This window comes from Diceros bicornis, chromosome 26 (genome assembly GCF_020826845.1).
Source record: "Diceros bicornis minor isolate mBicDic1 chromosome 26, mDicBic1.mat.cur, whole genome shotgun sequence".
Classification (NCBI taxonomy): domain Eukaryota; kingdom Metazoa; phylum Chordata; class Mammalia; order Perissodactyla; family Rhinocerotidae; genus Diceros; species Diceros bicornis.
Genome location: NC_080765.1, coordinates 43,713,761 through 43,728,060, shown reverse-complemented (window position 1 = coordinate 43,728,060; position 14,300 = coordinate 43,713,761). Strand labels below are relative to the sequence as shown.

At 58.4% G+C, this 14,300-nt stretch overlaps 1 protein-coding gene across 1 annotated transcript in view; it reads right to left on the bottom strand.

The window, feature by feature from the left end:
- Window positions 1-14,300, bottom strand: part of PPL (periplakin) — a 42,715-nt gene that overhangs the window by 9,789 nt on the left and 18,626 nt on the right. Inside the window, 14 exon segments of the mRNA XM_058570113.1 lie at window positions 719-757; window positions 759-877; window positions 1,021-1,118; window positions 2,094-2,245; window positions 2,920-3,066; window positions 3,155-3,277; window positions 4,527-4,622; window positions 5,572-5,679; window positions 5,767-5,928; window positions 7,378-7,419; window positions 7,507-7,632; window positions 8,195-8,315; window positions 9,072-9,226; window positions 13,386-13,485. Coding sequence (XP_058426096.1) covers window positions 719-757; window positions 759-877; window positions 1,021-1,118; window positions 2,094-2,245; window positions 2,920-3,066; window positions 3,155-3,277; window positions 4,527-4,622; window positions 5,572-5,679; window positions 5,767-5,928; window positions 7,378-7,419; window positions 7,507-7,632; window positions 8,195-8,315; window positions 9,072-9,226; window positions 13,386-13,485 — 1,588 coding nt within the window.

Genomic DNA, 14,300 nt, shown 5'->3' with positions numbered 1-14,300 from the left:
ACGGTCATGCCCATGCGGAGGGCACTGAGGACCGAGGATGGTGATGCTTGAATCCTGGCTGGTATTCACATGCCCTCACTCCGTCCTCCCAAGGCCCCGCGAGTGGGGACCAGCCCATTTTGCTGAAGAAAGTGAGGCTTGGGCTGAAGTAACACGTCCGTGGTCAAGCAGCGAGTGAGCTGGCTCTGTGCAACTGGAGTGCCGTTACGCACAGAGCCTCGTGCTCCCTTGTGCTGCTCAGGCCACGGTTGCTGCTGTCGTCAGTACAGTCATGCGCCACATAACGATGACACTTCAGTCAATGACCGACCGCTCACTACGGTGTTGCCTGGGTGTGAGTAGGCTGTACCATCTAGCTGTGTGTAAGTATACACTATGACGTTCGCAAAACGAAACCACTTAACCACGCGTTTCCTAGAACGTATTCCCGTTAAGTGACACATGACTGTACTGCCATGAGCCTGCAGGCGACAAACTGTGCAGAGGCAGCGTGAGCCTCGCCAACCCTTTCTCCTGGGGATGTGTCTGGGGGGAGCACCAGGACTCAGGCACCTCCTCGGTCCTCAGCCTAGAACAGCCCCCTACCTCCCCGACTCAGGACTTCTTGTTACACATGGCAGGTGGTCCCCATCGAGCACTAGGACCCCTGTGGGGACGAGACCTTGAGCAGGAGCCCCAGAGAGGCAGGGGGCCAGCTGTGCCCTCAGCTAGGTGGTACCTTGAGGTCCTTGGCCCGCTCGGCGCTGTCCTGCACGGCCCCGGCCCTGCTCCAGCGGCGGCCGCAGGATCCCCGCGATGGCCTTCTCCTGCCGGTCCAGGTCGCTGGCCACCTTGTCCAAGCCAGCCAGCAGCTGCCGCCCCCGCAGGTCGGAGGCATCTGCCAGAGGGAAATCACAGACTCAGGTGACGGTGCGTGACGCCCCTCCTGTGCCCGACCCTGCCCCATCCATGGCACAGACCCGGGTCCAGCCCTACTTCCCTGGCTCCCCAGAGCCCCCGGGCTACAGCCCCGGCGCCCACCTCCAGGGCTCTCTGTCTTCAGCACCTCGTGCCGCTGCTGGAGTGCACTCCTGCTCCCCTCTGCCTTCTGCCGCACGCTCCGGTACTGGCTTCCCAGGCTGTGAGGGCAAAACTGGGCTGGGGACTCAGGCAGCCCACGGCCCCCTCCACCCACAAAACTGGGCTGGGGACCCGGGCAGCCCACGGCCCCCTCCACCCACAGACACATATGGCCCAGAGGAGTCAGGGGCTCATCAAAATGCTTTGAAAAGTTAAAACACGACACACATAGGAAGGGTTCGCGCTAACACCTGGGCTTTCTTTGCTCCTGGGTTCCGACGGACCGCTTCCTTCCTTCCTTCCTTCCTTTCTCTCTTTTCTTCATGGCAAATCTTATACCTAAAATTATCTTGTTTGCTCCTTTATCTTCCCCCCAGGAGGTTACCCCTGAGGGAGCAGTACACAGTAGGTGCTCAATAAATATTTACTGAATGAATAAATGAAAGCATTCCTTGAATCACTCACTCATTGAACAGAGTTCTTGGGTACTTACTGTGCACCGGGTACTGAACAAGGCCCTGGAGACAATAAATCTCTCCAAGGAGCCCCTGCCAGATGAGACTGACTCATATACAGGGCATCCTAATAAAGAGTGGTATGTGCAACAGAAGAAGGTGCTTGAGAGCCAAGAGGTGGCAGCACTTCTGGAGCCAGGGTGGAGGGCCAGGGGGCAATCAGGGAAGGCTTCACAGAAGAGGTGACCCCAGGGCTGGGTCTTCAAGCCAAGAGGCTTGAGCCAACCAGGCAGCAAGTAGGTGGCCATGTAGAAGGAGCAACAGCATGTGCAAAGGGCCCAGCAGCACATGCAGAGAAACTGCTTGCTGAACTGTGCCCACAGGTGGACGTTCACATACAGCAAGTCAGCCCAGCCAAGAGGATCCGCTCCTGTCCCACTTGGGTCTCCAAGGGGTGCAAGTGCGGGGGTGTCAGTCACCTCCTGAGGCTGCGTCGGGATGCCCAGGGCTGTGAACGGGGCCTGACGGGCCCCGGGGTGGGGGTGCCAATCCAGGCTGGTTCCTCCTTTGCCCTTGTACCTGTCGGCCAGAGCCAGGGCCTCGGGGTCGGTGGGGGGGATCACGAAGCAGACGGCCGGGGCGGTCAGCTTGTTCCCGGCGCTGTCGGTGAGGTCCCAGCTCTCCCCGTTGTTCCTCTGCAGCGTGTAGCTGTAGCCCCGCGAGATCAGGCCCTGGCGGGGCAGGCCACGCGGTCAGAGGGCCCGGGGAACCCAGCCGCCATCTCGCCCCCGCCCCCCCAACTCTCGGACCTGGGGAGTGTTAGCCGGCTCCCGCAGACCCTCCCCGAGGCGTCTCCACCGTGAGAGTGGGGAGGGGCCGGGGACGTGTGTTGGGTCTGCGGGTCCAGCGCCCAGCTGGGTTTCCCTTTGGGGAACCCCCTTCCCAGTCCACGTGGCCTCGTCCTGTCTCCCTTCCCAGTCCCTGACGGCTACGAGCAGACACGTGACCCAGGCCTGGCCAATGAAAGAACGGCCTCACCCCCGGTCACTGTGATTGGTGTAGGCTGGACACGTGACTCAAAGCGGGCCCATGGGAACCCTCGCCCGGACTAACGCGGAGCCCGGACTAACGCGGAGCCCGGACTAACGCGGAGCCCGGACTAACGCGGAGCCCGGACTAACGCGGAACGGCTGGGCTCGCTCAGCGGCCAGAACAGAAGCCGGGCGGCCGGTGGGCGGGGCGTCGGCAGAGCGACCCCAGCGACGGAGACGAACGCGGGGTCCTGAAAACGTCTGAGGTCCGCCATCCAGCCATGTCACCCCAAGACCCTTCGGTGACACGGGAAGAGGCAGCTCTGGGCTGGGCCGGCCTGCCCGGGGCTCCGGCCGCCTGGGCAGCGGCTCACCTGGTCACCCTCAAAGTCACAGAGCGCCTCCACGGGGACGGGCTGGAGCGGCGTCTCCCGGCGGTACCGGAGGGGCACCACCTGCTGCCCTCGCTGCTGCAGGCCCCGCACCACGTGCTCGTACTTGTCCAGAGCCTTCTCCTGGTCCTGCGGGCAGGCAGGCGCCCGGTGAGACCACGCAGCCCTCCCGGGGGCGGGCAGGCGGCAGGCGGGGCGTGGAGGGGCCCGCACTCACGTCCAGCTCCCGCAGCAGCAGCTCCAGCTGGTAGCGGTCCTTGAAGTCGGGGCTGTACTTCTGGCTCAGGTCCGAGTCCACCTTGCGCAGCAGCTCCTGAGCAGCTTTCACGTCTCTGTGGAACTAGAGGGGAGCCGGCGCCCGATTATGGACAGGAAACCACGGGGACATCAGGGGCTCAGCCTGGCTGTGGCTTCAAGCCCATCCCCAGCGGGGCTGGGGCTCACCCTGAATCCACAGGCTCTGCTGCTCCGCCACACCCCCAACCCACCCCAGCCCGACTTCCTGGGGGCCTCGCAGGGAAGAAGCCGGGTCCCTTCCCACCAGTCCACACGCCCGCACCTCCATGACATGTGAATCTTTCATATATATACCAGTAAGCTCTGGGTTCCCTTCCGTTCCACTCCTCTCTGTGCCAGGGGCACCCTGACTTAAGGCTGTACTTTCATTCTAAGTCTTGAGACACAGAAGACAAGCCTCCCCTCTCTGTTCTAGAAAATTCTCTTGCCCATTCTTCAGTCCATCAGCTCTGGAATCACTCATTGTCAGCTGTCCCTAGGCTGCAGCCGTGAGCAGGACTTTGGCACCCTGTGAAGCTCACGGCCCAGCAGGGCTCAGACCCAAACCAGGAGTTCTGTAAGCGCAGTCTGAGTTCAAGTGTCCCCATGCCACCCACTCAACAGAATCACCTGCAAGTCTCATTAAAAACACATTCCTACAGAAACAACCCAGTGTCCACCAACAGACGGATGGATAAATGCAACGGGGTCTGTCCTTACAATGGAATACTATTCAGCCATAAAAAGAAATGAAGTTCTGATTCATGCTACAATGTGGATGAGCCTAGAAGACACGTTCAGTGAAAGAAGCGGGACACAAAAGGCCACATAGCGTGTGATTGCACTTACATGAAATATCTAGAACAGGCAAATCCATCGAGACAGAAAGGATTAGAAGTTGACAGGGGCAGGGGGAGGAAGGCATGGGGAGTGACTGTTTAATGGGTACAGACTAACCCATTTGGAGTGATGAAGGAGTTTTGGAAAGACAGTAGTGATGGCTGCACAACACTGAATGTAATGAATAAATAGCACAGGATTATATGCTTAAAAATGGCTAAAATGGCAAATTTCTTATGAAAACCCCACACACGCTTCTGGGGCTGACCTGGTGAACCAGACCCTCCAGCCCCGGCCCCCAGGGAAGATACATGAGGACCAAGCCAGCTCAGGGCACACACGGGTATGCCATCAGAAGTGTGGGTGCTGTGAGGCCTGGGAAGGCAGCCTTGCAAAGCTCCTGGGGGAAGTGGCTCTGAGGCCAGGCGTGAGCCAAGTAGGCACTGATGCCCCCACCAGTGGGCCCCGGGTACCTGGTGGTAGTCTTCCATGTACTTCAGGTGGCTCTCCTCACAGATGAGCAGGTTCAGGTACTCCTTCCAGTCTGCGTGCACGGCCTCCATGTGAGCCTGCCAGGAGAAGGGGGGTAGACGGCTGCTGGGCAGGTGCCTGGGACACCAAGGGAGGGATGGTGGGATTCTGCACCAGAGAATGGTGGGATAGGAGGTATCTGGCATCTGCCTGGGCTTGGCTCCCACAGAGGCAGCCAGCTCTGCCCAGGGGTGGGAGGAGAGAGGGGACATGTTGAGTAGTCAAGCATGGCTGCCATGTACTGGTGCTCAGGTTGTGCACTGCACAAGGGGAAAGTAGGTGCTGTGTCTGCCCAGAAAAAGTAGTGCTTTTTAAATATTTTCACAAAGGCAATGTAGGGGGTTGAATGGTGTCCCCCCCATACCCAAATTCATGTCCACCTAGAACTCAGAATGTGACCTTATTTGGAAATAGAGTCTTTGCAGATGTTACTAGTTACGGATCTCAAGATGAAATTATGCTGGATTTAGGGTGGGCCCTAAGTCCAATGACTGGTGTCCTTATGAGAAGAGGAGACACACACAGACGCACAGGGAGAAGGCCATGTGAAGACGGAGGCAGAGACAGGAGTGATGTGGCTCCAAGCCCAGCACCGCCAAGGCCTGCTGGCAGCAGCAGAAGCCGGGCGAGCGGCAAGGAAGGATCTTCTCCTAGAGCCCTCAGAAGGAACAAGCCTGCCGACACCTTAATTTCAAACTTCTGACCTCCAGAACTGTGAGAGCATAAATTTCTGTTGCTTAAAGCCACCAAGTTTCTGGTCATTTTTTACGGCAATCCTAGGAAATGAGGCACCGTTAGGGCTTCAGGAGTGAGGGGCCGAAGGCAGGACATAGAAAAGGATCAAGATAATGAGAGGAGGCAGGGTCAGACGGAGCAAGATGGAGAGACAGACGGACACAGGACGCAGGACCCCCACCCCAGGGGCCCACACCAGGGGTGGCCCTGAGGCCCGCCTGGAGGAGGCGCCCCCTGCCGGGGCACACGCACCTCGATGGAGTTCCTTCCAGGGTGCTCGGCGGCCAGCAGCTGGTCCCCCTCGCTGTGCAGCTTGTTGATTCTCTCCTCTTTGGCCTCCAGGTTCCGGCTGATGAAATTCTGCAGTGGGGGGCAGCGGGGGGCTCAGCCGGGCAGCCCTGCTCCCTCGGGGCCTGGGCCCGGCCCCGGCCCCGGCCCCGTACCCACCTCGTACTGGCGCCGGCGGGTGGGGTAGTCGAGGTTGCGGTCACTCCAGTCGTACTGCATGCGGCCCTTGGCCTGCTGGTCCAGCCAGTACAGCTCGTTGGTGCAGCGCTGCATGTAGTCCTGCAGCGAGCCCAGGTGCTGCTGGCGCGCCTGCGACGCCGCCTGTGGGCCGAGCAGGGACAGGGCTGGGGCCTGGGCCGCCCGGGGACAAGCCCAGCTCCACCACTTCCCAGCGGGAACCCCTTGACCCTCTGCAACTCATTCATTCATTCAGCAAACGTTTATCGAGCGTCCGCTAAGTGCGGGCATGGCTCCAGACACCAGGGATACAGCAGTGAAAGAAACAGACAAAACCCTCGGGGACCTGACAGTTTTGTGGAGCCTCAGTTCGCTCATCTGTGAAATGGGATAACGACAGCACTGATCTCAGAGGGCACAAAGACCGGCATGCAGTTGCTGCTCAGTAAACGCCAGCAGCTACAGCTCCCACTGTTATTTTTATCATGTTGTTGTATGGATGGCTAGGATACACAGCAAACCGGGAAGAGGTGGGGTGTGGGGCGCTGGGGAGGAGGGAGGTCTTGCTCTGCAAATAAGAACAGCAGCTCACAGACACGGGGCGCCGTGTGCCAGGACCGTGTTTTCCACGTTAACTGGCGCTGTCCTCAAAGCGACCCTGTGAGGCGGGCAGTCAAAGTAACTCCACTTTACAGAGGGGGAAACTGAGGCTCCTGGAGGCTAAGGAGCCGGCTCAAGGGCTCCCCACCAACAAGGGGAGGAGGCAGTCTGGCTCCAGAGCTGCCTCACGGCCATCCCGTACCCCCCATCCCAGGAGGTGGCTGAAACACCTGCAACAAGCATTTATGCATCACTTGTGCGGTTTTAAAAAGCACACACTCTTTAAAGGTTTTACAAAGGGAAATAGAGAACTTTTGCTGATAGCACATGGCCTCGTACTTGGCACACAGTAGGTGCTCAATAAAGAAATAAGAAGCAAATTGTAGGCCAGGCTGTATCCATAGGGTATATCGGGGCTTTCCATGAGCACAGGGCAGACGGGGGTGCCGTCTCTTCCCCTTCATCCCCTCCGTCCTGTTTGAAATGTTTACTGCACACACTTCCTGTCCCCACAGCCCTGGCCCCCAATCCCCTCCCACCCCCTTCACCCTCTCCCATCCTCTCCATTCCCTTCCATCCCCCCATCTCCCTCACCCCACACGCCCCCCCACCCCCCCGCCCCCCTACCCCCCACCCCTCCATCCCCCCACTCCCCCACCTCCCCCCACCCCTCCATCCCCTCCTCTCCCCCACCTAACCCCCACCCCTCCATCCCCCACTCCCCCACCTCCCCCCACCCCTCCATCCCCCACGCCCCCACCTCCCCCCACCCCTCCATCCCCCACTCCCCCACCTCCCCCCACCCCTCCATCCCCCACTCCCCCACCTCCCCCCACCCCTCCATCCCCCACTCCCCCACCTCCCCCCACCCCTCCATCCCCCACTCCCCCACCTCCCCCCACCCCTCCATCCCCCCACTCCCCCACCTCCCCCCACCCCTCCATCCCCTCCTCTCCCCCTGACCCCGCTCCCCGGCTCCCTGGGGCTGCTCACCAGCAGCTTCTGGTACTTGGCCTGGAGCTCACCATCCTGCTCCTGTGGACAGAGCGGAGGACACGGGTTAGGGCGGGGCGCGGGGGTGAGCCCCTCCTTCCCGGGTTCCCCCCAGCACCGTGCACCCACCGTGGCCCCGTCCTTGGCCAGGTGGGGCCCGATGGCCTTGACCTCGTTGTGGAAGATGTTGTGCTGCCCCACCTGGTGGGCCACCAGCGGCAGGTCCGTCCCGAAGCTCTGACTGCTCAGCTTGTCCTGCGCGGGCGGGCGGGGGACCACAGCCGTGGGCCGCGGCTCTCCTCCCCACGGGCCGCCGGGAGAGAGCAGGGCGGCCCCGCGAGAGACGTGGGGGAGGCTGTCACCTCTGCCACCACGTCGACACCTGCCATCTCATTTACCCTCACGGCGACCTCAGAGCCCCACGCGGCACCGTGCCCGTTTCACAGATGGGGAAGCAGAGGCTCGGCCAGGGGGTCACTCGCCCAGGGTCACACCACTTAAAAAGGCCTCCTGGCTCCAGTGGCCACGCTCCTCTGAGGTGGAGTTGGGCTGGCATGGGCACAGGAAGGGCAGCGGCCGGCCATACGTCGGCCAGGACCCCAAGGAGCCCGGTCGGAGGATGACCTCAGGAGGGTCCCAGTCTCTACCACTTCTGCTGTGTGACCCTGGGTCACGCTCTGCACCTCTCTGAGCCTCGCTCTTCTTCCCGACACAAACATCGGGACGACTCCCTCTCCACAGGCCGTGGTGCCCATTAAGTGGCAGGGCTCTCCCGGCACACGCCCGGCCCCCTCCCCAGCCACAGCCCGGGCTGTACCAGCTTCTCCTGCACCAGCGCCGCCCAGTTGACCTGCGGGCTCGCCTCCTTCACCGCCAGCTCGTAGATCTGCTTGTGTTTCCCGCGGAGGTTGGTCACGCGCTCCTTCAGCTGACGGATGCTGAGCGGGGAGAGCGGTAGCCCCGGTCAGCGGGGCTAGTTGGCAGGGGCACGGCCCGCATCCCCCGCAAGGAGGGGCCTCCCACCCCAGACCCCGGCCTCGGGCTTTCTGCTCGGTGGCCCGGAAGGACAGGGTGACAGTGGCCTTGGGTTCTGGAGAATCACTGGCACCCTCCTCCTGTCCACTTTCCTTCATCCTTCCTCCATCAACATTTCCCCTGGGCCCGCTGTGTGCCCAGAACCGTAGAAGGTTCCAGAAGAAACAGGCAGGTCCTCTGCTCTCTGGAGCCTACCATCCAGCAGGGGCCACAGGGGTGGTGTGGGCTATGACAGGGACAGGAGCAGGGGGCTGTGGGGCACCAAGAGACCCCTGCCCCTGCTAGGGTGCGGGGTTGGGACAAGGGAGCATCCTGGGGGTCGATTTATCCACATCTGAGCTGAGAGAAGAGCCGTGAGCACGGAAGCTGGCTGGGCATCAGGCAGTGGGAGAGTGTGCTCACAAGCCTGGAGGTCAGACAGCATGGTAGGCAGGGAGCTGCAGTCACACAATGACCAGAACAGTCGTGGTGCTCTAAGCCTCAGTTTCCCCCACTGTAGAACGGGTCGTCATGAGGATAAGGTAAAGCACTTGGCACACGCCTGGCATCTAGCTGGCCCTCAGCAAACCCTGACTTCAACTCCTGAGTGCCGAGCAGGCCGCAGCCCTCCTGCCCTGACCCAGAGCAGCTACCCGGGGCCCGAAGCAGAGGGGACCTACTCCTCGGTGATCATGTCCCCCTGGGGGTGCCTCATGTGCTTGGCGATGGCCGCGTCCGCCTCCAGCACGTACAGCAGCTTCTCCGAGTCCGACACCTTCTGCAGGGCCACGTCCTGGTGCTCGGGCTGCCTGCCCTCCTGCAGCCGGGCCAGGTCCTGCGAGAGTCACGGGAGGGGGCACAGGGCGGGGACTCAGTGGTCACTGCGGGGATGGGAGGGGGCGGGAGGAGAGGGGCTAGCGAGGGGCCCCCCGGCACCACCTAGCCTCTCCTCTGGGCTCTCAGTGCCTACTTGTGGGGGGCTCTGGGACTCAGCTGTGAACGAAGAGACACGGCCCTGCCCCAGCCCAGGCAAGTCAACAGATGAACCTCACAAAGGCGACTGCAAGTTCGTACGAGTCTGTGTTTACCAAGGACACACACCTACGGTGGAACGAAGGGGAACTGCTTTAGCTCCGGTGGTCAGTGAGGCCCCTCCAAGGCCGTGACACAAGCTAGAATGAAGGACAAAAGGGAAGACTGTCCTAAACAGAGGGAACAGCATATGCAAAGGCCCTGAGGCAGGAAAGGGCAAGCCATGATTGAAGCCACCAAGGTTGAAAGGAGGGATGGGGGAGGAAGTGGGAGAGGCAGGCAGGGCTGGACCAGAGGAGGAAGGACTTGTGGGCTGCGGGGCGCAGGAAGCGACATAGCCCCACCTATCCTTAGAGGCAATGCCTCCTGGGGCTCTGCAGGGAGAGGGGATGAGCTGGGAGGGCAGTCAGCAGATGCGACAGCACCCAGGTGAGAGCTGAGGGTGGCCCCGGCTGGGGTGGTGCCAGTGGAAATGGCGAGAATGGACAGAGTGGGTGGATACTGGGGAGGTACAATCGATAGTCGCTGATGAGTCCGGGGTCTCCGCTTGTTTGGGGAAGAGCACTGAACTGGGGTGAGGACAGTGGGTTTCTAACCACAGCCTGTTAATTCACTTCGTCAACATTCCAGAAGCCACGCCCTGCACTGTGCCAGGCCCTGGGGACCCCAGGCCAGCGGGGGAGGCGATGACGAGTCAGTGACTATCTAGGATAAACGGGGGGAACACGGGGTGCCTAGAGGAGGCCAGTCCCCTCCCCCTGCTGGGTCTGTGTCCCCAGCTCTGCAATGGGAGTAAGAAAAACACCCCCAGAAGAGGCATCGCCGTGAGCTGAGTCTCACTCAGCAGTGAAGAGATGGGACCGCTGACACCGTCATGAACGAGCCCTGAAAACCATGCGAAGTGAGAAAAGCCAGACACAAAGGGTAGGATTCCGTTTATGTGACCCGTCCGAGTCGGCTCACCCACAGACAGAGAGTAGATGCGAGGGTGCCTGCAGCCGCGGTGGCGACAGAATTAACGGTCCATGGGCACGAGAGGCCTTCCCCAGGGATGAGAACGTGCTGAACCAACTGACGGAAATGCTGCGCCACCCGTGAAGTTACTAAAAATCACCGAATCGTTCACTTGAAGTGGGAGCATTTTATGATATGTAAAATACGCCTCGATAAAGCGGCTAAAAAGGAAGAGGAAAGGAAGGAAGAAACGGCAAAAGGAAAAAGCAGTAGACGGAGGTGAAGTCTGCCTGGTACCGAGTAGACTGGACTTCCGCTCGGAGGAAGCAAAGGTGTCCAGTCCGCCTTCTGCGGCCAACTCGGGGAGGGGGGAGGGGCGAGTGGGGCGGGCCCCCCAGGCCAGGGGCCATGGAGCTGGGCCACCTCCCTGCCCTGGGTGGGTCTGGCCAGTTAAAAACATTACAACAAAATGTTACGGTTCTTGGCTTGGGTGGAATTTTACCCACTCCATCATCACCAGCTGACCTGCAGCTCTTTGGGCTTATAGTGTCAAAGGTTAATTTTGCAAAAGGGGGAAGTACATTAATCATTACCTAATTCACGCGGGTGCTGTGTGGGACTCCAAGCCCTCTGAAAACACACTAGCTGAGATGAGGAAGAGAACATCCAGCTGAGAGAGGCCGTGCAGGTGTTCACGAGTTCAAAGTCAGGCAAGACTGATGGAGGGTGAGACAGGTCAGCACAGTGGTGACCTCTGGGGGAGCCCGATTGGGAAGGTCATGGGCGAGCTTCCGAGAAGCGTTCTCTATCTTGACCTGAGCAGCGGTTACACGACGCAACATTCACGGGGGCGATCTCTCAAAATCTGGACGCCTTCCATATGCCTTATATGCGTTGTAGCTCATAGAAAGGCTTTTTAAAGTAAAAAGAAATCATAGGGACTGACTTATCTAATAAATCACACATGCTGATGGACAGACGGGTGACAGCAAATGTGGCAGAGTGACTGGTAGGATCTGGACGGTGGGGACGCGGACGTTCTCCATGCAACTCTTTCAACTTTTCTGCACGTTTAAAAATTTATATAGACACAACAGGTCACATATTGTATGATTCTGTTTATATGAAATATTCAGAATAAGTAAATCCAGAGAGACAGAAAGCAGATGAGTGGCTGCCAGGGGCTGGGGGAACGGGGAATGGGAGTGACCGCTGAGGGGTGCGGGGTTTCCCTTCAGGGTGACGGACATGCCTCGGAACCAGACAGAGGTGATGGCTGCACAACACTGCAGATGTACTAGATGCCACCGAACAGTACCCTTGAAATGGTCAATTTTATGTTAGGTGACTCACACTTCAATTGAAAAAATAGGAAAATTCAAGAGAACTTTTGGATAATAAAATTAATAATGATGTCTTCTGAAAAAAGAAAGGAAGGAAGAGAAAAGAAAGAAAAAGATTAGACCATGCGGCCTTCAAAGCACAGGTTCTTTTTTCACGTTTTCTCATCCGAAGTTAGAAAACAGTTCAAAATTATCTCCCCAATGCATCCTCATTACTGTGAGTCATTAAGCAAATAAAATGAGAGAGCTAGACCTTCTTCTCACACACACACACACACACACACACACACACACACACACACACACACGACAAAAGGTCAGACAGACACGCCACAAGGTTAATAGCTGACAGATCTCTCTGGTGGTGGAATTATTCCTGATCTTACTTTGCTTCATTATACTTGTTTATCAGTCCTGAAATGTTTTTAACAAACACATATTACTTTTATTAGGAGGAAAAAAGGACACACCCCAAAAAGCTGTTTTCATTTAGGAAAGAAAACACCACCACAGGGGCCAGGAGAGGGGAGCAAAAACATCACAGGAGGCGCTGGGGGAGGGCGGGCAGGCGGGGAGGGGAGGGGAGAGGAGGGGCAGCTGAGGACTGGTGAGGGCAGGGAGGGAGCGGGAGTGAGGGGACAAAACCCGCCACTCGCCTTTCCTGCCCCCACTCCTCACCCCCGTCCGCCGACTGGCCCTCGGGTGGGTGGACAGCTGGGTGATCAGAGGGAGGGGCAGCCATGGGTGGACTTGGGGACAGCACTGGGGCCGCCCAGACTTTGAACTCCCTCGTGACCTGTCCACCCTCAGTCCCCCCTCCTCTGGACCCACCTCTTAGTCACCCGCTGGGTGGGCATGCAGATGAAATACAGACCCCCGGTGAAACGTGAATTTCACAAATTCACGTAAACAACGGATGATTCTGCAGAACAGGTATAGCCCAAATAGGACATGGCTCATACTTATACAAAAAAAATTTGTGTTTGGAAATTCAAATTTAACTGGAGATCCTTTATTTTTATTTGCTAAGTCTGGCAACGCCATCTCTGGGGCCAGCGCTGTGACTGGCTAGTCAGTGACTGCTGGGACAGCGGTGACACGAGAGGTAAGAACGAGAGGTAAGAACGGTGACACTGACGATCACATGGAGCCCCGCTCGCACCTGCATAATCTCCCTGACTCTCTGCAGCAGCCCGCAGATGGGGGCGACCGCTGCCACCCTTGCAGACGGAATCACGTGCACAGAGAGGTAAGGTGACTCGCCCAAGGTCACAGAGAAAATGGCAGAGCTGGGACCCTAACCAGGGCCTGGCTCCTGAGGCTGGGGTTCTTCTCCAGACGGGGCCCACAAGCTGCGGGAACTTGGTACCCGGGGTGGGGGCTGGTACTAACAGCAACAACGAGGTTCCTCCACCTCCACACTGCTGACATCCGGGCCGGATCATTCTGGGTGCAGGGCCGTCCTGTGCACTGCAGGATGTTGAGCAGCACCCCCGGCCTCCACCCACTAGATGCTCGTCAACCACACTCCCACTTGTGACGGCCAAAAATGTCTCCAGATGTGGCCACACGGGGGGCAGAATCACCACTGGTTCAGACAAGACCCTGGTCCTGTACGGGGCTGGGGGGATGGGGGGCAGCCGGGTGGGAAGTGGGGGCACTCACACTCTGCATCTTGGCCTCCGTGTCCACGATGTTCTTCTCCACCTGGTCGGCATTCTTCTGCAGCTGCTCGATCAGCTCCGACAGCTCCTTGTTAGAGATGCTGCAGGCAGAAGACAGGGGCGGGGGTGGGTGAGGGCCTGGAGGGCAGGGGCCGTGTCCCCACCCCCCACCAGCGCCCCGGCCTCCCAGGCTGTCCCCAGCCCCGGCTCTGAGCAGGAGCTGCACAGTGAGCCACAGATGGAGCTTGGATGTCCCCTGGGGGACATCTGGCTTCTTTCAATTAACAACGCCACAGAGATGAGGCAGCGCCTGGGGGTAACTAGCCCCCACTCTGGTCATCTCTCTAATGCTGCTATTCTGCCCTGTTGGCAGAGCACTTTTATTCTTTTTTTCCCATATTTTTTATTGAGATATAATTCACATACCATAAAATTCACCCTTTTAAAGTGTATAATCCAGTGGTTTTTAGTATATTCACAAGGTTATACAACCATCATCACTCTCTGATTCCAGAACGTTTTCATCTCCCCACAAAGAAACCCCATATCCATCAGCAGTCACTCCCCCTTCCTCCATCCCCCCAGCCCTGGCAACCACTCATCTACTTTCTATCTCCATGGATTTGCCTATTCTGGATGTTTCATAGAAATGGAATCACACACTATGTGGCCTTTTGTGTCTGGCTTCTTTCAATTAACAAAGTATTTTCGAGGCTCATGCATGTTGTAGCATGTGTCAGCGCTTCGTTCCTTTTTATGACTGAATAATATTCCATTGTGTGGATATTTCACATTGTGTTTATTTGGTCATCTGTTGATGGACATCTGGGTTGTTTCCACCTTTTGGCCATTACGGATCACGCTGCTATGAACATTTGGGTACAAGCTTTTGTGCAAGCACCCTTTCTGTCAAATA